Source organism: Amblyomma mixtum, chromosome 2 (assembly GCF_055824585.1).
Source record: "Amblyomma mixtum isolate Tamu chromosome 2, ASM5582458v1, whole genome shotgun sequence".
Taxonomy (NCBI): Eukaryota; Metazoa; Arthropoda; class Arachnida; order Ixodida; family Ixodidae; genus Amblyomma; species Amblyomma mixtum.
This window is the reverse complement of record NC_143013.1, coordinates 155,081,539-155,104,463: the sequence shown is the minus strand read 5'-3', so window position 1 is coordinate 155,104,463 and position 22,925 is coordinate 155,081,539. Positions and strand designations below refer to the sequence as shown.

Here is a 22,925-nt window from a genome sequence, read left to right as displayed (position 1 = left end):
TTCACTGGTTTTTGCCTCTTCCGCCAGATGGATGGCGGTGCCCTGAGCTCAGAATCAAGGATTCCTAGCAAGGACTCCAAAACCTGAGTTCGTATAGTGGATGGTGGTGGTGGAAAGCATTTATGTACAGACACACTTCAGGAGGTGAGGTATGAGCTGACGCAGAGGGGGCCAGCCCTCACAAGTACTACGAGGAGGTCCCTAGTTCGGGACCCCAGTGGCGTCGGCCGCCCTCCGGACTCGCGCGACCAGGGCCCGTTGGGCCTGCAGGTCAGAACAGCCTTGCAGGGTCGCCTCCCAGTCCTCCCGGGTTAGGTTGGTGTGAGGGGGGATAGAATGGGTTGGAGGAGCAGGGGATAAAGAGAGACCTTTACACGGGCGGGGATAAAGACCGTGGCCAGATTGATAAAGTAAAGCAATGTATTTGAAGGAGTAAGCGGGAGGGAATTTTAGTTCCTGATCGTCGGGCTCGGAGGGGAATGTCTGGTTAGAGAGCGCGTGGGCGGCTTGTTTATCTTTTGCTTTCTTGTTTCTTTTTAACCAGAAGTTAGTGATGAGGAGTAGTGCTCGCCGGGCCCGTCTTTTGAACAGTGATCTCGCGTAGGTGGGCAAACATAAACTCTGAAGTTCCGAGAGCTAAATAAAAAGCGCTGCATACACGCGCAGTAGTCTACAATGCGTTCCCCCACGATTGCAATCAGTTATATTCTGCCGCCAGCGAAGTATAAATATTAAAGCTGCCAGGCAAGCAGTAGGATGACATTTTTTTTAGTGAACGCGATTTCACCGGTTGAGCTCATAGCCGAAGTGGTCGCCTTTAAGCAGAAACGAAAAGCTAAAAGGCTTGAGTATTTCACTGCATGTGTTTGAAGTCTATAAGCGTCCTATACTGATATGTTCTTCGCGAATGCATTTCTAGTAGTGTATAGGTATGTTTTGGGATGACGAACGAGCAATGGCCTCATTAAGGTCGGTTGAATTTTACTCTTACTGCACCGCGGCGTGAAAATAAGGAATTAAATAAGGCGATGAAAAAAGGTTAGTTTTTTTCAAAGTGCAGACTATAACTCACCTTATCCGTGTGGCTGCTGCAATGCCGCAGTTGTGCACTTCACTCGGCAATAGAGAATAAAAAATCGGGCACCAGCCGTTTCTGTACAGACCCAAGCCCGTCTCCGGCCCGCAACTTTAAGCCCGACCACGGGCCCGGCCCGCAACTTCAGGCCACGGCCCGGCCAGGCCCGGCAAAATAAACCATGTCCCGGCACTGACCGGGCTTTCGGGCTGGCCCGAGCCCGCGCAGTAAACTAGCCTGTTCTGTGTTCATATCAGAGCTCCATGAATGAGCTAAGGTGCAAATTTCTATTTTAAGTTATCATTTTTTCTTTATTACACTTCCATTTTTGTGGCCAGCGAGTGGCCGGCCCTAATCCATTCAGCTCCGCTGCGAGTTGGACCGACAGCACCCGCCTTTCATCCTGTGTTAATGCGGAATGGTATTAGAACAAGTTGAGCTGTGCTCAAGTTGCATCGCACTGCAGGGCGGTGCATAATCACATGCGCAGCTCGCTACTGCCTGTACTGCTGCTCCCTCCGGAATCCATTTCAGTTCTGGCACCAATGCATGCTTAGTGGGTAGTGCTCAAGTCCCTAGATCAGCTTAAGATAGAGCCTGTTCTATGTTCTTAGGAGAGGTCCATGAAAGAACAAAGGCAGCAATTTCTCATTTAAGTTATTAATTTTCTTTATTACACCACCATTCTTGCGGCGAGCAAGTGGCCGGGCCTGTGGCATTCAGCTCCGCTGCCAGCTGCACCCACTGCACCCGCCTTTCGTCCTTTGTTAATGCGCAGTGGTATTACATGAAGTTGAGCAGTGCCTCAAGTTGAATCGTGCTGCAGAACGGTGCATAGACACCACGCTGCTCGCTACTGCCTGTACTGATCCCTTCAGAATCAATTTCAGTTCTGGCACCATTCCATGCTTTGTGGGTAGTGCTCAAGTCCCTATATCAGCTTTAGGCAGCACCTGTTCTATGTTCATATCAGAGGTCCATGAATTAGCTGAGGTGCAAATTTCGCTTTTAAGTTATTAATTTTCTTTATTACACTTCCATTCTTGTGGCGAGCGAGTGGCCGGCACTGTGGCATTCAGCTCCGCTGCCAGCTGCATCCTAAGCCTCCGCCTTTCGTCCTGTGTTAATGCGCAATGGTGTTACAATAAATTGACCAGTGCCTCAAGTTGCATCGCACTGCAGAGCGGTGCATAAGCACCACGCTGCTCGCTACCGCCTGTACTGCTCCCTTCGGAATACATTTCAGTTCTGGCACCATTGCATGCTTTGTGGGTAGTGCTCAAGTCCCTAGTTAAGCTTCAGATAGCGCTGTTCTATGTTCATATCAGAGCTCCATGAATGAGCTAAGGTGCAGATTTCTATTTTAAGTTATTAATTTCCTTTATTACACTCCAATTTTTGTGGCGACGGGTGGCCGGACCTGTGGCAATCAGCTCCGCAGCAAGCTGCACCGACAGCAAGCGCCTTTCGTCCTGTGTTAAAGGAGAATGGTATTACAAGAAGTTGAGCAGTGCCTCAAGTTGAATCGCGCTGAAAAGTGGTGCATAGGCACCACGTTGCTCGCTATTGCCTGTACTGCTCGCTTCGGAATTCATATAAGTTCTGGCGCGATTGCGTGCTTTGTGGTTAGTGCTTAAGTCCCTAGATCAGCTCTAGGTAGCACCGGTTCTGTGTTCATATCAGATTTCCATGAATGAGCAAGGTGCAAATTTTTCTTTTAAGGTATTAATTTTGTTTATTAAACTTTCATTCTTGTGGCGAGCGAGTGGCCGGACATGTGGCATTCAGCTCACCTTCCAGCTGCACACAGAGCACCCGCCTTTCGTCCTGTGTTAATTCGCAATGGTATTACAAAAAAATTGACCAATGCTTCAAGTTACATCGCACTGCAGAATGGTGCATAAGCACCGCGCTCCTCGCTACTGCCGGTACTGCTCCCCTCAAAATCCATTTCAGTGCTGGCATCATTGCATGATTTGTGGGTAGTGCTCAAGTCCCTAGATCAGCTTCAGATAGCGCCTGTTTTATGTTCATATCAGAGGTCCATGAATAAGCTAAGCGGCAAATTTCTATTTTGTTTATAATTCGCTTTATTACACTTCCACTCTTGTGGCGAGCAAGTGGCCGGCGCTATGGCATTGAGCTCCGCTGCCAGCTGGACACACAGAACTTGCCTTTCGTCCTCTTTTAATGCCCAGTGGTATTAAATGAAGCAGAGCAGTTCCTCAAGTTGAATCGCGCTGCAGAGTGTTGATTAGACACCATGCTGCTTGTTGTTGTCTGTACTGCTCCTTTCGGAATCCATGTCAGTTCTGGCGCAATTGCGTGCTTTGTGGGTAGTGCTGAAGTCCTTAGATCAGCTTTAGGTCGCGCCTATTCTATATTCATACCAGAGGGCCATGACTGAGCGAAGGTGCAAATTTCTCACTTAAGTTTTTAATTTCCTTTATTACACTTCCATTCTTGTGGTGCGAAGCGAGTGGCCGGCCCTATGGCACTGAGCTCCGCTACCAGCTGTACTCACAGCAGCCGCCTTTCGTCCTGTGATAATGCGCAGCGGTATTACATGCCTCAAATTGAATAGCTCTGCAGAATGGTGCATAGACACCCGCTGCTCGGTGTTGCCTGTACTGCTCCCTTCAGAATACGTTTCAGTTCTGGCACCATTGCAAGCTTTGTGGATAGTGCTGAAGTGCCTAGATCAGCTTTAGGTAGCACCTATTCTATGTTCATAGCAGACGTCCATGACTGAGCTAAGGTGCGCATTTCTCATTTAAGTGTTTAATTTGCTTTATTACACTTCCATTCTTGTGGCGAGCGAGTGGGTGGCCCTATGGCATTGAGCTCTGCTGCCAGCTGTACTCACAGCAAGCGCCTTTCGTCCTGTGTTAATGCGCAGCGGTATTACATGAAGTTGAGTAATGCCTAAAGTTCAATCGCGCTGCAGAATGATGCGTATGCACCCGCTGCTCGCTGTTGCCTCTAATGCCCCCTTAAGAATCCATTTAAATTCTGGCACCATTGCATGCTTTGTGGATAGTGCTGAAGTGCCTAGATCAGCTTTAGGTAGCACCTACTCTATGTTCATTGCAGAGGTCCATGAATGAGCTAAGGTGCAAATTTCTCATTTAAGTTATTAATTTTCTTTATTACACTTCCATTCTTGTGGCGGGCGAGTGGGTGGCCCTATGGCATTGAGCTCTGCTGCCAGCTGTACTCACAGCAGCCGCCTTTCGTCCTGAGTTAATGCGCAGCGGTATTACATGAAGTTGAGTAATGCCTAAAGTTCAATCGCGCTGCAGAATGATGCGTATGCACCCGCTGCTCGCTGTTGCCTCTAATGCCCCCTTAAGAATCCATTTCAGTTCTGGCACCATTGCATGCTTTGTGGATAGTGCTGAAGTGCCTAGATCAGCTTTAGGTAGCACCTACTCTGTTCATTGCAGAGGTCCATGAATGAGCTAAGGTGCAAATTTCTCATTTAAGTTATTCATTTTCTTTATTGCACTTCCATTCTTAATCCGAGCGAGTGGCCGGCACCATGGGATTGAGCTCTGCTGCCAGTTGTACTCACAGCAGCCGCCTTTCGTCCTGGGTTAACGCGCAGTGAAATTACATGAAGTTGACCAGTGCCTCAAGTTGAATCGCGATGCATAGCAGTGCATAAGCAACACGCTGCTCGCTATTGCCTGTACTGCTCCCTTCAGAATCCATTTAATTCCATTTCAGAATCCATTTCAGGTGCATAGGCACCACGCTGCTCGCTGTTTCCTGTACTGCTCGCTTCGGAATTCATATGAGATCTGGCGCGATTGCGTGCTTTGTGGTTTTTGGTGAAGCCCCTAGATAAGCTTTAGGTAGCACCTGTTGTATGTTTATAGCACGGATCTATGAGTGAGCAAAGATACAAGTTTCTTGTTTAGTTAATTTTTTTTATTACACTTGCATTCAGCTCCACTGCAAACTGCACCCTCAGCACCCGCCTTTCGTCCTGTGTTAATGCGCAGAGGTGTTACATGAAGTTGAGCAGTGCCTCAAGTTGAATCGCGGCGTAGAGCGATCCATAGGTACCATGCTGCTCGCTGTTGCCGGTACTGCTCTCTTCGGAATTCATATAAGTTCTGGCGCGATTGCGTGCTTTGTTTGTATTGCTGAAGTCCCTAGATCAGGTTTATGTAGCTCCTGTTCTATGTTCATGGCAGAGGTCCATGAATGCTGTAATTTTCTTTATTACACTTCCATTCTTGTGGCGAGCGAGTGGCCGGTCCTATGGCATTCAGCTCCACTGCCAGCTGCACCCACAGCACCCGGCTTTCGTCCTGTGTTAATGCGCAGTGGTCTTACATGAAGTTGAGCAGTGCCTCAGTTGAATCGCGCTGCAGAGTGGTGCATAGGCACCACGCTGCTCGCTGTTGCCTCTACCGCTCTCTTCGAAATCCATTTTAGTTATGGCGCCGTTGCATGCTTTGTGGGTTGTGCTGAAGTCTATAGAAAAGCTTTAGGTGCACCTGTTCTATGTTCATAGCAGAGGTCCAAGAATGAGGTAAGGTGCAAATTTCTCATTTAAGTTATTAATTTTCTTTATTACACTTCCATTCTTGTGGCGAGCGAATGGCCGGCACTATGGGATTGAGCTCTGCTGCCAGTTGTACTCACAGCAGCCGCCTTTCGTCCTGGGTTAATGCGCAGTGGTATTACATGAAAGTGACCAGTGCCTCAAGATGAATCGCGATGCAGAGCAGTGCATAAGCAACACGCTGCTCGCTATTGCCTGCACTGCTCCCTTAAGAATCCATTTCAGTTACTGCACCATTGCATGCTTTGTGGATAGTGCTGAAGTCCCTAGATCAGCTTCTGGTAGCGCCTGTTCTATGTTCTTAGGAGAGGTCCATCAATGAGCAAAGGTTAGGAATTCCTCATTTAAGTAAATAATTTTCTTTATTACACTTCCATTCTTGTGGCGAGCGAGTGGCCGGCATTATGGCATTCAGCTCCGGTGCCAGCTGAATCCACAGCACCCACCTTTCTTCCGGTGGTAATCCGCAGTGGTATTTCAAGAAATTGAGCGCTTCCTGAAGTTGAATCGCCCTGCAGAGTGGTGCATAAGCACCACGCTGCTCGCTGTTGCCTGTACTGCTCGCTTCGGAATTCATATAAGTTCTGGCGCGATTGCGTGCTTTTTTGGTAGTGCTGAAGTCCCTAGATCAGCTTCCGATGGCACCAGTTCTATGTTCTTAGGAGAGGTCCATCAATAAGCAAAGGCCGAAATTCCTTATTTAAGTCAATAATTTTCTTTATTACACTTCCATTCTTGTGGAGAGCGAGTGGCCGGCCCTATGGCATTCAGCTCCACTGCCAACTGCACCCTCAGCAAGAGCCTTTCGTCCTGTGTTAATCCGCAGTGGTATTACATGAAGCTAAGCAGTGCCTCAGGTTGAATCGCACTGCACAGCAGTGCATAAGCAACACGGTGTTCGCTATTGCCTGTACGGCTCCTTTCGGAATCCATTTCAGTTCTGACGCCATTGCGTGCTTTGTGGGTAGTGCTGAAGTCCCTAGATCAGCTTTAGGTAGCAACTGTTCTATGTTTATAGCAGAGGTCCATGAATGAGGAAAAATACAAATTTCTCCTTTAAGATATTAATTTTCTTTATTACATTTCCATTCTTGCAGCGAGCGAGCGGCCGGCCCTAAAGCATTCAGCTCCGCTGCCAGCTGCACCCACAGCACCAGTCTTTCGTCCTGTGTTAATGCGCAGTTGTATTACATGAAGTTGGCTGGTTGGCTGTTTTATGCGGTTCAATGTCCCAAAGCGACTGAGGCTGTGAGAGACGTCGTAGTGGAGGGCTTCTGAAATTTCGACCACCTGGGGTTCTTTAACGTGCACTGACATCGCACAGTACACGGGCCTCGAATTTCTCCTCCAAAGAAATTCAACCGCCGCGGCCGGGATCGAACCCGCGCCTTTCGGGCCAGCAGCCGAGCACCATAGCCACAGAGCCACCGCGGCGGCTACATGAAGTTGAGCAGCGCCTCAAGTTGAATCACGCTGCAGCGTGGTGCATAGGCACCACGCTGCTTGCTGTTGCCTCTACTGCTCGCTTCGGAATTCAAATAAGTGCTGGCGCGATTGAGTGCTTTGTGGGTAATATTGAAGTCCCTAGATCAGCTTTAGGTAGCTCCTGTTCTATGTTATAGCAGAGGTCCAAGAATGAGCAAAGTTGCAAATTTCTAATTTAAGTTATTAATTTTCATTATTACCCTTCCATTCTTGTGGCGAGCGAGTGGTCGGCCCTATAGCATTCAGCTTCGCTGCCAGCTGCCCCCCCAGCACCTGCCCTTCGTCATTTGTTAACGCGCAGTGTTATTACAAGAAATTGACCAATGCGTCAAGTTGAATCGCGCTGCAGAGTGGTGCATAGGCACCACGCTGCTCGCTGTTACCTGTACTGGTCGCTTCGGAATTCATATACGTTCTGGCGCGATTGCATGCTTTGTGGGTAGTGTTGAAGTCCCAAGATCAGCCTTAGGTAGCACCTGTTCTATGTTTATAGCAGAGGTCCATGAATGAGCAAAGATACAAATTTCTCTTTTATGCTATTAATTTTGTTTATTACACTTCCATTCTTTCGGCGACCGAGTGGCCGGCCCTATAGCATTCAGCTCCGCTGCCAGCTGCGCCCACAGCACCAGCCTTTCGTCCTGTGTTAATGCACAGTTGTATTACATGAAGTTGAGCAGTGCCTCGAGTTGAATCACGCTGAGTGGCTTAGAAAGGCAATGTCATCGGTGAATCGCAAATTACTCAGGTATTCTTCATTAACTCTTATCCCCAACTCTTGCCATTTCAGACCCCGGAATAGCTCCTGTAAGCAAACGGTGAACAGCATTGGCGAGATTGTGTCTCCCTGCCTGACACCTTTCTGTATTGGAATTTTACTACTTATTTTATGGAGAAGTATAGTAGCAGTGCAATCGTTATAAATATCTTCCACTATTTTCGCATAACACTGTGCCAAACCATGATTCCCCAATGCCTGCATGACAGCTGAGGTTTCCACTGAGTCAAATGCTTTCTCGTAATGAATGAAGGCTGTATATAGGGATTGGTTATATTCTGCGCATTTCTTTGTCATCTGACTTATAGCATGAATGTGGTCTATTCTAAAGTATCCTTTACGAAAGCCTGCCTGATTATTTTGTTGACTGATTTCTAAGGCTGTCCTGACTCTCTTAGCGATTACATTAGTAAACATTTTGTACGCAACGGACAGTAAGCTGATCGATCTAATTTTTCAAGTCATTGACGTCTCCATTCACATGAATTAAGATAATGTTAGCGTTCTTTCAAGCTTCTGGTTCAAGGTATTGATTGCGTATACAAGGTGGCAAGTTTTTCTAACAAAATCTCTCTTCCGTACTTCAAGAAATCTGCTGTTACCTGAACCTCACCAGCTGCTTTCGCCCTTAGCATTGTTCCTAAGGCTTCCTTTATTTCCTCCTTCGTTACTGCCGGGATGTCTCATTGCTGTGCTCGACTGCATCTCAGTAACTTGATGATTACATTCGCTACTGTATACATTTGTGGACAACGCTTCGGCTGCTGTATCACATTTTACATATCAAGAACGGATGCAGCACCTGTTAAAATTCTCGTGGACCGCTCACTCATTCTCTGGCATAGAAAAAAGCGCTTGTAGTGCAATGTGCTCTATCTGGCATGCCCACATCGAAAGATTCGTATGTGCGCTCATAAAAAAGAGAGCTTTTTTAGTGGTTCATTTCTATTGTTTACGAATGAATCAAGGCCTCCAACTAACAGATCAATGCATGTGAACTCGATTGCTTCTACTACATAAAAATAAATATTAATAGTAATAATTCACATAACTTTGCTGATCGTCAGGGCACTACCTGCGCAAATCCAGACACCGGTGGGCAGGGCTATATAAGGGTTGAACCGAGATTGCGCTTACGATTGAAAAGTTATGAGCTTTTATTTCATGCTAGAGCCTAGTGTGAAATTCTGTTCCATGCTGTTTATCTGATGGATGTGTTTTTATGTGTATGCACACGTATGTTTGTGCGTATATGTGGAGCACTACACGACTGGGGAGATTAGTGTCACGTTAACGAGAAATGGCAGCAAAACTGCGAATATAGCGCCGGAAATTGCATCGGTAGTCACTCCATCTGGCGCAATGAGAATATATTAAAAGGATTTCTTTATTTTGTTTTGTGTTAATTCAACGCATACTCAAGAGAAACTCATGTGCCAGTTTTCAACATGCGCTCAACAAGCTGTCAACACTGCATCACCGAAAACTCTCCACGTTTTCAACACACACACAACAGGGTGTGTTGGGGGTTGCTGTAGTTTCAACATAAAGTCAACATGCATTTTCGTAACGGAAGTATGACTCGTGGGGCGAGCAGCAAGTATCCTCGATACACTGGCATGAGGTCTGTGAGGTTTTATTCTCAGGTAGATTTAAACTAGTATACCGAATAGGTGCGGAGATTATGTTCCGACCATACCTCAACCTTTGGCCGCGAGCCGCTGTTGGGTACATTGCTGAGCACCGCCTCGAGCTGAAAGCAAAAACCGCATGTAACTTGAGGCAAACACTATAAAAAGGCACACAATTACAAAGATACACTAGGTAAGTCTTTTGCAATAGACTTCCGCTTGTGCGTCGATAGCGGGTACCTGATGTGTGCGCGTCCTTTGCTTAAGGGCGCAAATGAGACTCGAACGAGCTGCATGAAAACTGTGAAGTAGACATTCGTAGGCGTTATGGAAAATGCTTAAAACGTATGAAATCGACAATTACCTCTATTGTACACTGAGTGTCCTACCAGCACATCACATGATGCCCATCCCACGTCCTGTACGACCTATGCGATTTCGCCTAATGATGTTCTGCCAACAGAAGTGGCCTATGTTTACGCCCGACAGATCTGCCTCTAGGCATGAAATTAAGCTCTGCAGATAATCCATTACAAATGATTCTCATGCGTTCAGACCTCTTGGAGTCCTATGATCTGTGCTTCATTATCTCTGGATCTCCACCCTTTCAGCTTAGACGTCTGTTCTGGGTTTACGAATACGCCGAGACGGCCTTATATGGGCTAAGGCAAGCCCCTGATCAGTGGTATCGGTTCATACCACTAACCGTGATTTAATTCTTTGCGCTTAACTTGAAGCTAAGTTTCTCCTTTGCCTCCGAAAATTACCTATTTACCTTCATGCACATGTGCCTATATAATCGTTTTCCTCTAGTGAGAATTACGTTCACTGCTACTGCGCTCAATATATAAAGCATTTATTTGTACCGAAAAGTCGGCTTTAAAGCTAACTCAACCGCTGCCGTATATTTTACACAAAAAGTGCAGCACTTAATTATTTTTTTTTATTGAGGTTGGTTTAAAAGTAGTTTTCACACATGCATTACCACTAAATTGCTCCAGAGGTGCTCCCTATTTACATATGCCGCCGCGGTGACTGTGGTTATGCCACTCGGCTGCGTTCCCAAATGACGCGGGTTCAATTTTTGCCGTGGCAGTCGCACTGCTGGAGACCCATTGTGCGATCTCAGTGCAAGACCGCAACCCCTTGCGGTCGAAATTTTCTCGAGCTCTCTACTACGTCGTCCCTCATAGCCGGAGCCGCTTTGGGACGTTAAGCCCCTTAATCATTTCTACATTGTGTAGTGACCACAGTGCAAGAGTATCACTATGGTGTAATAAGCTGTATAACACCTGGACATTTATCAACTAACATCGTCTATTTGTCACCAGTAGCGAACACCGCGTAACTGAGTAGGGATGTTTTACTCTGAGAAACCCAAGCTCTCGGGCGAGACACTCATCACTGCAGACACTTTCTCCTCGGTAAAAATCTTGCTTTCTGCGCTCGCACCAACCATTTCAGACGGACAACAAAATCGATCAGATGTAGTGAAAATCGGAAATTCGCGGTTATTTTGAATAATGTTCACTGCCTCGTGGTACGTGGCGACGGCTGAGCTAACGAGAAGAGCGATTTCCTGGGCTTGTTTACGTCGAAAACAAAAAACTGCATCAGCATACCACGCATGCCGTATTAAGTGAGACCCTCTAGGGCAAGCTGTTGTTGCATGGCACAGCGTCGAGCAGGGCTGGGTACCGTAACTAGACTACCACCTCCTCCAAAACAGCCTCTAGACCGGGGACCCCGCTCACAGGTGTATCGTTTGGGGTCCTGCTCGCATGGGCCTTGAGGCGCGCCTTCTAACCGGACATTCCCTTCTGAATCCGACGTTCAGGATCTCGAATTCACAGCAGCTTACTCATTCAAAGACATTTACTTCATCAATATGGCCATGGCCGTTATTCCCGCCCTTGTGAAGGTCTCTCAAAAGCAGAAAAGCAGCTTCTGCTTCGCCTGTATACTCGTACTTTGCTGTGCCCGGCAGCACTCAAACACCCTTCCTTCTCGGGCCGCCCTTGCTGCTTGCGCGCGACTGAGTGAGGCCGTCAGAATTGGGAAATCCCAATAAATGGTTTTGCTTGCGGGCTATTCCTCGGTGGTGAGGTTCTTCGCGGCCACAGCTTTGGTCGAGCTAGCGGAATTGCGTTGGCCCTGAGTGCAGCGTCGAAACTGCGCTAGAAATCCCCCAAAATTTATTTGTTCATAAATTAGCTATTTGTCGTCACGATAATCCGTCAAACTGCCCATAAGAGAGGTGTTTACTTCCGGATTGTATTTGATGCAGCATGCAGCTATGAATAATTGAACCTATGTGGTGTTCCATGAATTCAGCTCTAAAAATAAATTACCACAATCGAGCGATGTTACATGCTTTTTCGTATTCGCGAAAATTACGCGGCCTTCTTAATTACTCCTCCTGATATCTTCCCGGCACGTGGTGTGAGGAAGAAGACTGTCTACAGCTAGTACAGGCTGCAAAAGCGCGGGAGTCAAGAGAGACGAAGAGGGAAATGATCTTTACGGACAGAAAGCAAGGAATAATGGTGGTAGTTTTCTTCAAGTGCAAGATATGAAAAGCAGGAAAAGGGCCCATAAAATGCGGAGAAGCATTGAAAGGGATGCCAAAGAAACTGGATTTAAGAGTGATGTAACGGGCATAGTTGTTGCACGGCAACAACAAAGCCGATACAAGATTAGACAGTGACACATTTTCTGTGGAGTATTTCCGCGTTCAAACGAAGCGAACCATATACGCGAGCCTATTCAGATGTGATGGCGAACAGGAATCGTAGAGAGGTGCGCTATTTAACTAAATCAGAGTGTTCATCGAAGCAGCCAACCATATGGCCTTATTGCGGTCACTGGGGCTTGAAGCCACTTTTGGGATGAAAAACCTGCCATTTGCGTAGTGAACTAGGTAGGCGCGCTGTACGCCGCCCTTGAGTAGTCGCGCGATTAGGTTTGACTTGGATGAGCAATGGCATTCTGCCTCAAGACACCCCACCGGCTTCCAGTTGTTTCAACAAAACAGGCACCACTACTGTTACACATGCATTTTAGTGGCTTAATTGGCTGGGTATCTAAAAAAATACTTTTCTTTGAATGAATAAGCTTTCTGTGATTTAATGTGGGGTTATATTGTCACAAAAGCCCCCCTCACTCCATGGCGTATCAACATGATGTGCGTAAATATTTTGATGAAACGCAGCAACAAGATAGTTTTACTTGGAACTTAGGTTGCTATCGGTTCCTTCGCATTACTGGAGCTCACTAACTTTTTAAGCGAAAAATAAATGAATCGTGCAGTAAGCGGTTAAGCGCTATCAATAAAAGACATTTATTTCTTTTATGCAGTGCACAATGCTACTTGTAAAACGTGCTAGCTAGTTTTTATGTTTTCTTCGGTTGGAATGTGTTTATTTTTGTTTTTAAGATGTCTGCTTCCTCCCCCCTCTCCCCCCCCCCCCTACCTCACGCCTTGCTTAGAACCTTTATAAAACCTTTAAGCGCCAATAAAGCGTTTATTGGAAGTTCAGCGTTTAGTTGAAGTTTAGCGACTGTGTCCTGCCTTTTCCCGTCATTTTGCGCCATGGAACCTCATGTGAACGACCTGCTAGCTCCAACCATCACCCTTATAACATTGAATGAGGTTCTCCTTGGGCAATGTGGAGGTATCGAATAACTATTGATGTGACTTTGCGTCAAACATGCGGCAGGGCGAGCAGATAAGCATCACTGACCACTGCACATGAGCACTAAGCTATTGCAACAGGCGATCACACTAGTGTTGTGCACTGCAAGTCTTCGGCTTGACTTCTATCTGTGCGCGTCATGATAGGAAAGGAATCGCGCTTTGGAGCACCTGGCGCTGCTGTCCATCTGCAAAAACCTGGGTTCGCACAATCCTTGAAGGTTACCACTGCTAATCCACCAGGGATTTTCGTTATCATAAGCCTCGACCAGTTTGTGCGCTCTCCTTGCTCTGTCACAGCGCACTATTTCAGGAATCTCTCTTTACCATATTCAACTCATTGTTCGGGTAAGCGAGAGCACGTATTAGTCTGCAGTGACAGTTTATGCTTTCAGCCGTCTCTAGATATTTGAACGACGTATACCATTTCAAACGACCGCACAACCCGATACCCACCGCACTCCTCACATATGAGTTTCTATGCTTTTCATACACCTGACACTGATTTAGTTGATGGAAGGTTCAATTGATCTTGCTACATTTGGAAGTGTGCATAAAAGCCCCGTTTTGGTTGGTTCGGTTTATTAGGTTCAACGTTCCAAAGCAACTCAGGCCATGAGAGATGCCGAAGTGAATCGCTCCGGAAATTTCGACCGCCTGAGGTTCTTCATCGTGCACTGAGAGCGCACATTACACGGGTCTCTAGTGTTTCGCCTCCATCAAAATTCGTCCGCGGCGGGCGGCATCGAACCTGCATCGTTCGGGTCTGCAGTTTCAAGGCGCAGATGCTCACCTCACATGAAACGAAGAAATATGTGGTAGAACACTGCGACAAAAGCTTAAAGATCTCGAATTTAAGTGATTAGGCACTGAGAACTGGTCGTGAGATGCTCACTTTTAGTTTGTGAACACACTTTGACTGCCATGATGAACCTAAACCTAAAATAGACATTGGCACCGATTGCAAATCTATTGAGAAGAAAGGAAGCTATTTTTGTGTAATCAATGTCACTGTTTTGAGAGAATCGTTGCGACAACCGCTAGTTTCCATTTAAAAAGAAACGTGCGCAAGCTTAAGGATGCTCACTTCACAACAAACGAAGAAATCGGTGGTAGCTAGACTGTGCTAAGAAAAAACTGGCTAAACATTTTCTGCAGCACGCCTTATATTTTCAGCGCGCGAAATCTGCACAGACTGCGAAGACTGGCCTTGGACTGAAAGCAGTTGCATCGCTACCTGGGTTTACGTTTAACACCTTGCCGGCGCCTCCGGCCGAGGAGAAAAGTGATCCCTTCCAGAGATAGCCTCGGCGTAAGTTCATAATGGTGTAACATCCAAGCGACTCACCATAGTTTCTTGAAATTCCACTGTGTATTATACAGCCACGTGGCACCCTCGCTGCACGGTGGATAAGCCAAAGAGCCCTTGTAGGAGTACATGTCGACTGGCGCATCGTACCGAAAAAAACCGGCCAGAGACACGCCCTGCACCACACCAAGGCACCCAAGCTGACTTAAAAAATTATTAAATTTAGTTTTTGAGCATATTTAGGCACAACGCAGAAAAAAAGGGTCCAAATTTCTCAATTCAGTCCAGAATGAAATGCATGAAGGATTTTTGTCGTGCCGTTTCTTGGGTACAATGTACAACCCCAAACCCCCCAAGCAGTTGTATCTAGAATATAATTTTCCAGCCAAAGATTTGAAAATGTTCTCTAAATATTTCACGCAAATGACAATAGGCTCCTTGCTGCAAAATAAATAGTTGAAGCTTCTCGAGATGCTATGAAATGCGGCTACAGAACCGCTGAGGCTGCTGTTGAGATTAATTACAATAAAGAAGCATGCAGTTTTTCAAAAAAATTTCAACATTAAGGATCTTGAACTCTAAACTGTCACTTAAGTTATGATTGAAATATCAGGAATAATTCACCTGATCAGATTCCACATAATGTTTTTTTGTAAAACAAGCCCTACCAAACAAGCACGCAAGCATTATGCAAAAGAATTCCAAGCTTGCAAAGAGACGCTACCTCAGAACCACTAGGCAAGCAGCCTATTTTTCTTTCATATGGTGGTGCGATAGTCCGTGTAGCCAGTATGTACTCGTATATGTTTCAAAGGAACTCTAATAACAGGGTTTGTGCTGCTTCGTATTTGGCGCTACTAAAGGGTCATGATCTGTAGCATAGCAGCCGAGAAATTGGTTGGTTGGTTGGTTTATGGGGTTTAACGTCCCAAAGCGACTAAGGCTATGAGAGACGCCGTAGTGGAGGGCTCCGGAAATTTTGGACCACCTGGGGTTCATTAACGTGCACTGACATCGCACAGTACACGGGCCTCGAATTTCTCCTCCAAAGAAATTCGACCGCCGCAGCCGGGATCGAACCAGCGTCTTTCGGGCCAGCAGCCGAGCACTATAGCCACTGAGCCACCGCGGCGGCTGCAGCCGAGAAATTGGTAGCAATTAATTTCGCTGAGATTTCCACTAAGCGTCGACTGGACTGAGGGTAAAATTTCACCGCCATGACGCATTTCTATGCACGACTGCTGTTATGGTATTTTAAGTGGGCGAGCCTGAAAGCGAACGATGAAACGAGTCACCGACGTGCCCCGAGGAGGGCTCCTCTTCCTGTAAAAGGGAGAACGTTTAGTATTGTTTCTCTTTCCCCCTGTAACTGGGTGCCGCTGAGAAGGCAGCCGCTGCTCTGGGAAATCGTCAAATCCCTGCCTTTCGTATGAAGCCTGCTGCACGGCACGTGGGCACGAACGGTGCCATGTTGGCCCTTCTATAGTCCAGAGTATCTAACAGTATTCGGATCCGGGAAGACGGCGAAGCTGGGGGTGAAAGAGGCCCGCACATTGAGGCGGGGACGGCAGCTCTGTCCGCTGTCGCGCCAGGTGCAGCAAGAGGCTCCTCCTCGTCTGAGAGAACGGCGGGCCTATTTCGCAGCCGCACGTGGTCCACAGCGTTCCTCGTAAATGAAGCGACGAAGATATTGTGGGATGGCGAACCGTTCCGGCATTCCAATCTGGGCGTGGTCAGATGTTTCGAAAAAAGACATGCTTGCCGGACTAACGCAAAGATCTTTTGCGTACGTTGCTATCGCAGCGCATATTTTGCTTCAATCGCTTAAAGCCCACATACGTTCTTAGGCCGAGGTGCAATCCTTGAGTGGGCGCTTGCAGCTGCCTGTCCATGAGGAGCTCAGCGGGAGGGGACCCAGAGAACGCGTGTGGCGTCGTTCTGCAGGAAAGCAGGATCCGCTCGATGTTTGGACATCCCCAGGCGCCGCCTTCTTAATTGTCTGCATGACGCTTTCCGCTGCTCCATTCGATGCTGGGTGCAATGGCGGAATCCGGTTTCGCCGGATGCCGTTTTTGCTGACGAAGTCTGCGTACCTATACCTGGTGAATGCGGTGCCGTTGTCGCAGACAATGGTGTCTGGTATGCGATGTGCGCAAAATATGCTTCGGAGGCATCGAATCATGTCGTCCGCGTAAGGTGCATAAAAGGGAAGCATCTCTACCCATTTAGAGTAGGCATTGACTAGGCTGAAAAAGTAGTCTGATATGAACCACCAAAGTTGACAAACAGTCTAGACCATGGTTTATTCGGAAACGGCCACGGATTCATGATTTCCGTCCCATTCCCTGGGGTCGAAAGATTTTAAAAATCGCACTTTGCGTGCAATGTTGATGTTGACCGCTTCCCACCAGATCTGGCTCCGTGCGACTGCTGTCTTTTTTTCCACACCTGGGTGATTTTCACGAATCAGAAAATTGAATCAAGGCTTCTGTTTATAGCTGACTAATTTTTTCCTGCTTTAATTGGGCTCCTCAATGCGAAATCAATAGGATGTTCCCGTGTTTTGTCTGTGCGCTAGAGTAGCTTCTATTCCTGATGACGAAGTGTTGCAGTTGAGAAAGATTTGCTTTTACGAATCGAAATGATGTAGTACCGATGCAGAAGACAGTACATCTTAACTCTCTGAAAGCTAGGTGCTCTACACTTACCCACTTCCACAGAGTTTTTGTAAGTAGCAGATTCAAGGGCCGAACAACTGTCGAAAGCTTAGGTGGAAAACGCGTTGAAGATGCCTGACATCTTTGGGACTTGTGACATTCAGGACAGCTTCTATCTTCCTTGCTGTTGCCCTCACGACATCTTCGTTTATGACATGGTCCACAGTTGCTAGAATGAACGTATATCTAAATGGAGCTTGACGCCTGCTTGCTGTAGACGCTGTTGCACACTGGCCACGTTCTTCAAGTGTTCTGCGTAGTCTATTCCCGTTATCAAGACGTTATCAAAGTACACGGTGATGTGTCGCATCTCCTGTAGCAAATGTTTTAGTTCTCTCTTGAATATGGCTGGCGCTGAAGCTACTCCGATAGGCCACCCGGTGTACTGAAGGAGGCCTTGAGGCGTGTTGATGGTCAGTAGCCTCTGTGGCATGGTGTTAATTTCTACCTGCTGGTAATGTCTTCAGCCTCGCAAATTTTCGGCCACCTCAAAATTTCTCCCGTAGGTTCTCGAATCGCGGCAAGGGGATATTTTTCGAGCACTGCGTCACTACAGTGACCTTGAAGTCGCCACATGTGCGCACGCGGCCGCCTTACTTCAGCACAGGAACTGCGGCTGCCCCGTCGGATGTTCTTACTGGTGTAAGTACCCCTTATCGTTCTATTCTTTGCAACTTGTCTGCTACCTTGTCTTGCAGTGCGAAAGGAATTGTTTGCGGTTTGAAGAAATTAGGAACTGGATCTTCCTTGACGACAATTTTGGCTTTCACACCTTTGAATGTTCATAGTCCCTCTGAAAATACTTCTTTCTAGCAAGTAAGCAACTCCTTAACGCTCGTGATTCAATGTATCTGACGTCATTGAGTTCGAGCTGCAGCGCACTGATCCACTTTCGTTCCAGAAAGGTTGGAGACTGGTCCGAAGCTAAAAATAAAGGCAGGGTTGCCCCTCTTCGTTTGACCTGGACCGGAACGGTTACCTTTACCCTACCGGGTGTCATTCTTCCGCAATAACTCTTCAGAATCACGTCTCAGGGGTCTACTGACAGCTCAGGAAGCCACTGTTGGAATGCGGCCTCCCCAATTGCACTGACACTGGCCCCAGTGTCCACCTTCATTCTAAGAGGCCTGCCTGAGCAGCATAGAGCAGCTCTCCACAGCGATAGCAACTTATCGTCTGTTTCATATGCGCTGGGCATGGCACTGTGAACTGGGTGCGCTTCGGCCGTACTCGAGCTTGCATCAGTATGCTAAAGTTATTTCGCCATTTTCATTGCAAACAGGAGCTTGACTTCCGACTCGAACGTTAGGTTTGATTCTTAAGGCCGGTGCCGCTGCATTGGCACTTTATTACAGGCGCAGAGGAGTCTGTCCCTAAGCATGTCAGGAAAGAAGGTGCCGTACCCACTCAGTTTGCTGAAAGCTTTTTAAGTGATGTAATTAGTCGCTGACGTATCTTCCGGTTGGCGAGAGCGACTATTGAATTTGAAGCCGCAAGCCTCCACGGAAGGCTTTGCAGTGTAGGGGCCCAAGAGCACGGTGAACATTTCGTCGATGGAGACTTGATGCGGTGTTTTAGGCGTCAGCAGGCTCCATTTTAAGGAGTAGGTATTGGGCCGCAGCAGGTCAAGAACACGGACCTGTTCCTCTCCTCTGGAACGCGGTCGGCATCGAAGAAGAGATTTACACGCTCCAAGTACTCCGTCCAAGCTCCTCCTCCGCAGTGGATTTGCTCAATTGATCCGAAGGTAGGCATGGTTGCAGATAAAGTAACGCGATGCCGGAAAACATTCACCTCGTCGCCACAGTGGTTCTAGGATTGTAAGTAGGTGAGCCTGAAAGCGAACGTCGAAACCGATCACCGACGTGTCCTGAGGAGGGCGCAGTAAGAGGCGCACTGTAAACCGACAGTACACGGTCCTAGCGGGAGTCACACTGGCCCGTATCCCTGAAAAGGGGGCATCGTTTATCGCTTTCCCTGTTCCCCGTGCAGTTGGGCGCCGCTGAGAAGGCGCCTACGGCGTCCGTAGCGTCCGATGCTTTGGGGAATATTCATCAATCCACCAGAGCCGGCTGCGCTCAAAGTTTGGCCTATCAAAACAACTATGTAGCAGCCACCGCCGGATGCCGACTCGAGCCTTGTGTCCCGCGTCTACCCTTTCGATTTCAAGTGGCAGCTTTGCTTTCCCCAACTATCGTGAATGATGTCCGATGTTGTGAATTGCCGACGTCGAATCTTCGCTGATGCTGCTTATATTTTGCTTATTTACATATTTGTCACGTTGCACAAACCAGCCAATCGAGAGGTAGCTTTTATGGGGTGGTTACTCTCCGGAGGACAGCGCTTTCACTGAGACCAAGCAGACTGCATTATGGCAGCTGGTAATGAAATGTGAAGGCATATAGAATGGAGGTTTTCTAATGTTTTCTGGCGACGATAATTTTTCAAAAATTCCTCATTCCTCAACCACCAAATTTAGCCTGTATGTCGAAAACTAATGTCGCCAACCCGAGACGGTCATTTTTTTCGAGATTTCCTGAACGAAAGATTCCACCCTCTTGCCTCCTTCATGCCGCGCTTATTGACTGTCGATTGACCGCCAACGCCACTTTCAGACGTTCCCTCGCCGTTCTCTAATAATGTGCAATCTGCCACTTTGTTTTCCGCAGGGCGGCGGTTTTCGAAGAGCTCGTGAACACAGCGGGACGTAAAGTTTAGAGTGACAACCTGCGGCATGGAGGCCCGCGCCGTTGATGCGCGGGAAGCCTGGTGATTCAGATGCGTCCTCAGTTGCGTTTCTAGACTTGCTAGGATGCTGCTTCATCCGACTCTCGTTCATGGAATTTCCGAGAAGCATCTGGGGCAGCGCGTCGACTAGTTCATATTCGGTCCCGGTTCGAGCGGCTGTTTTGAATGGAATATTGACGTTACAGGTTTAAATTAACGCAGTGGATGTCTCCGCGGGTACAAGACACCTACGCAATAAAACGAGACGTTAAGAGACGGGTGGGCACTCTACTTGCCAGTGTGATTTATTAGAACAACTGTTGTTTGAACTAAACATACGGCGCATGCGCATCCTCAACTACTCACAAGACACGGGCGTTGATGACACCTTTGATCACCATTTACCCTCCAGGCATGCACGTTCCTTGTTCTTTAAACACAGCGACTGTGAATTACAAGTCTAACTTTATAAACAATGGCATAAAAAGGGGCCTATAAGATAAGACATGTGAAAGCCTTCGTCGAGTGCGAATCTGGTGTAGTTATCGCAGTCCGTTGACTTGGGAAAGTATATAGGACAGAAAACCATTTGCGTTACACGTTTGCAGGATAACTCCCTAGGATGAAAAGACTTATACGAAGACATTCGTCTATTGCCGGAGCTTCAAAAAAGGCAAACTGGGGAGTTGTTCAAGAGCAAGAAATCTTTGAAGCGTGCTTACATGGACGGTAAGTAATAATGATGAAAGGCGTCATCAATGCGCGTGGCATGGGAGTAGTCGAGGATACATTTACGTTGGATATTACGCCCGGTAATTGTTATATCGCGATGGAAAGAAACGCAAACAACGCGGTGCCTACGCGCTGCGCTTTTATTTCTTTTTATCGTGATTTAAGCTGGTTGCTAAAAAGCTGCTGTGTTCGCATTTCTTTTCACCGCCCCTGTAGGTTTCAAAAAAGCGCAGTTTGAAGGCCAGCGCCTGTCCACGCGTCTTTGTATGCGCTATGACTCCCCTCTTGTTACAGTTTTACGATGCACCAAATAGCCCAACGGCATGCTGTATCGCGATCTTATATGTCCCATTTGCAGTGTACGCTCATTTTAACAGGTTTTATACCTCCTACTTACTCGGCGGAGGGCGCCTGACTTACTGGACCAATGGCGTGCTCAGCAATGGGGCCTGAAGTGGTGGTTTTCTAGCCGGAAACTAAAAGAAAAACCTCAAATACTGACATATATTTTCCCCGCGGTAGGAAATGAGAAGGGGCTCAATAATTAAAAGTCATTAGGTGGTAGTCCTGTATTTAAAATAATTTTTCAATAATCGGGTCTTCACCCGACTCGTAGCAAAATACTACTAAATATGCACTTCATAAATGTCTGGTCGTCGACAATTGAGCGAATCTCGCTACTGGTGGCCCCTGCAAATGGGGCATTCCGCCATCTTCCCTTGTCAGCAGCCAAATTTTTTTGGACCAAGAGGAAGAAAGAGGAAGATCAAACAAGGCGATAAACGATGCAAACACAAAGGACATCTCTGCTTGCATCGTTTATTGCCGGGTTTGATCTTGCTTTTGGTCGAGTAAAACGTGGTATGCAAATATATTAAGTTTAATTTTCTCAGCTTTCAAATTTTCTGCGATCACTCATCCTTACAGCATTTTAGAATGAAAGCATAAATATTGACACTGAGGAATACAATGATGACCTCTATTTTGTTTGTTTTGATTGTTCAACGTCACCGGGTTGACTTTACAAGAATGTTAATTGTAATTGCTTAGCAATTTTACCAGCTGGCTGAAAATAATATGATATACTGAAAACTGCATAAAAATTATTGATCGGCCTGGATTGAGCTGTCGGTGTATAAGGATCGAAAATTATTTTAGTCGCAGCGTCCCCCCTTAAGAGGCTAGTGGCTGCTCTACAATAATCACATTAAAAGGCCCCCTCTGGATTTTTTTCTTATGCTCTACTGCTTCAATTAGATTTAGACGACGGGCCGAGGGCAATTGAGGGAAAACGCAGTAAATTCGGGACAGAGGCTTATGTAACCTATAGGCTAAAAATTCTCGTTATGCGGTTTGTACACAAACGAGCAAAATGAGACTTCAGAGCGAGGGTTGTCGATCTCATATTCCATTCTCTAGCGGTGTCGCAGGCGTCAGCAAAGGGCAAAATTGCGGTGGCAGTGGTGACTTGCACGGTTACACTTATTGCATAAAAGAAGCCTAGCAGCAGCTGCTGTGCGGAGGGAGAGGGCACAGTAGTTATGGCGTGAAGCAAATATTGGAAGCGATATGGGGAAGTGAAAGGCGAGAAGTAGGAGCAGCTTTCGTGCGTCAAGAGTGTTCGGTGTTTTACCAAGCACCCATGTGGATCGACCACCAGTAGCAGTTAGAGGAGGATTGTGAGCTTGCCCCTCTGCAGAATAGAGCATCGGTACATCTGTGAGCAGATGTGTGCATTTAAGGTATATCGACACCACGCGTGTGGAAATAACGGCTGTCATTACCTTGGTCGGTTCTTCCTCGTGTCCTATTCTCGCCAGGATGGCTTTAAGAAGACTTTCAAGACCTGCATCGTCATGATCCAGTGGAAGGTACCAAATTTGCAATATTAATTTCATTACAAATTATAGTCGGACACAGGTAATTCTGCCGTGAACATCTGGCCACATAATTAGAGCGTTGTTACTGCTTAAGCACGAAGGCACATGTCTAAAATTCTTGAAAAAAAAATACTGAACAGTGAGTAATTGCACAATACTGGTATGTAAATCTTTAAAGTAATGGTCCTTTGGGCTGTGTACCGAAATCTTTATTTTCACTGTTTCCATCTATCGCATCGAGCTCTTAAAACTCCCATTGAAACTAATGGGGCACGCTTTTGACAACAGCAACAACGTTAATACCAAGAAAAAATGAAAAAT

The 22,925-nt window shown here is 46.9% G+C and overlaps 1 protein-coding gene across 4 annotated transcripts in view; it reads right to left on the bottom strand.

The window, feature by feature from the left end:
- The window catches only part of LOC149361339 (uncharacterized), a 111,259-nt gene extending 88,728 nt beyond the window's left edge, over nt 1–22,531 (bottom strand). For 2 of the 4 annotated variants that reach the window (XM_089572667.1, XM_089572669.1), the window contains exons 1-2: nt 14,588–15,560; nt 9,614–9,667 (exon numbers count right to left, since the gene is read on the bottom strand). In XM_089572667.1, coding sequence (XP_089428793.1) covers nt 9,614–9,667; nt 14,588–14,590 — 57 coding nt within the window. In that variant the 5' untranslated portion in view covers nt 14,591–15,560. Of the gene's footprint in view, nt 1–9,613; nt 9,668–14,587; nt 15,561–22,508 lie in introns of those variants that run through there. The other 2 variants (XM_089572668.1, XM_089572670.1) reach the window with 2 other exon arrangements.
- Between the last annotated feature and the right edge of the window lie 394 nt (nt 22,532–22,925).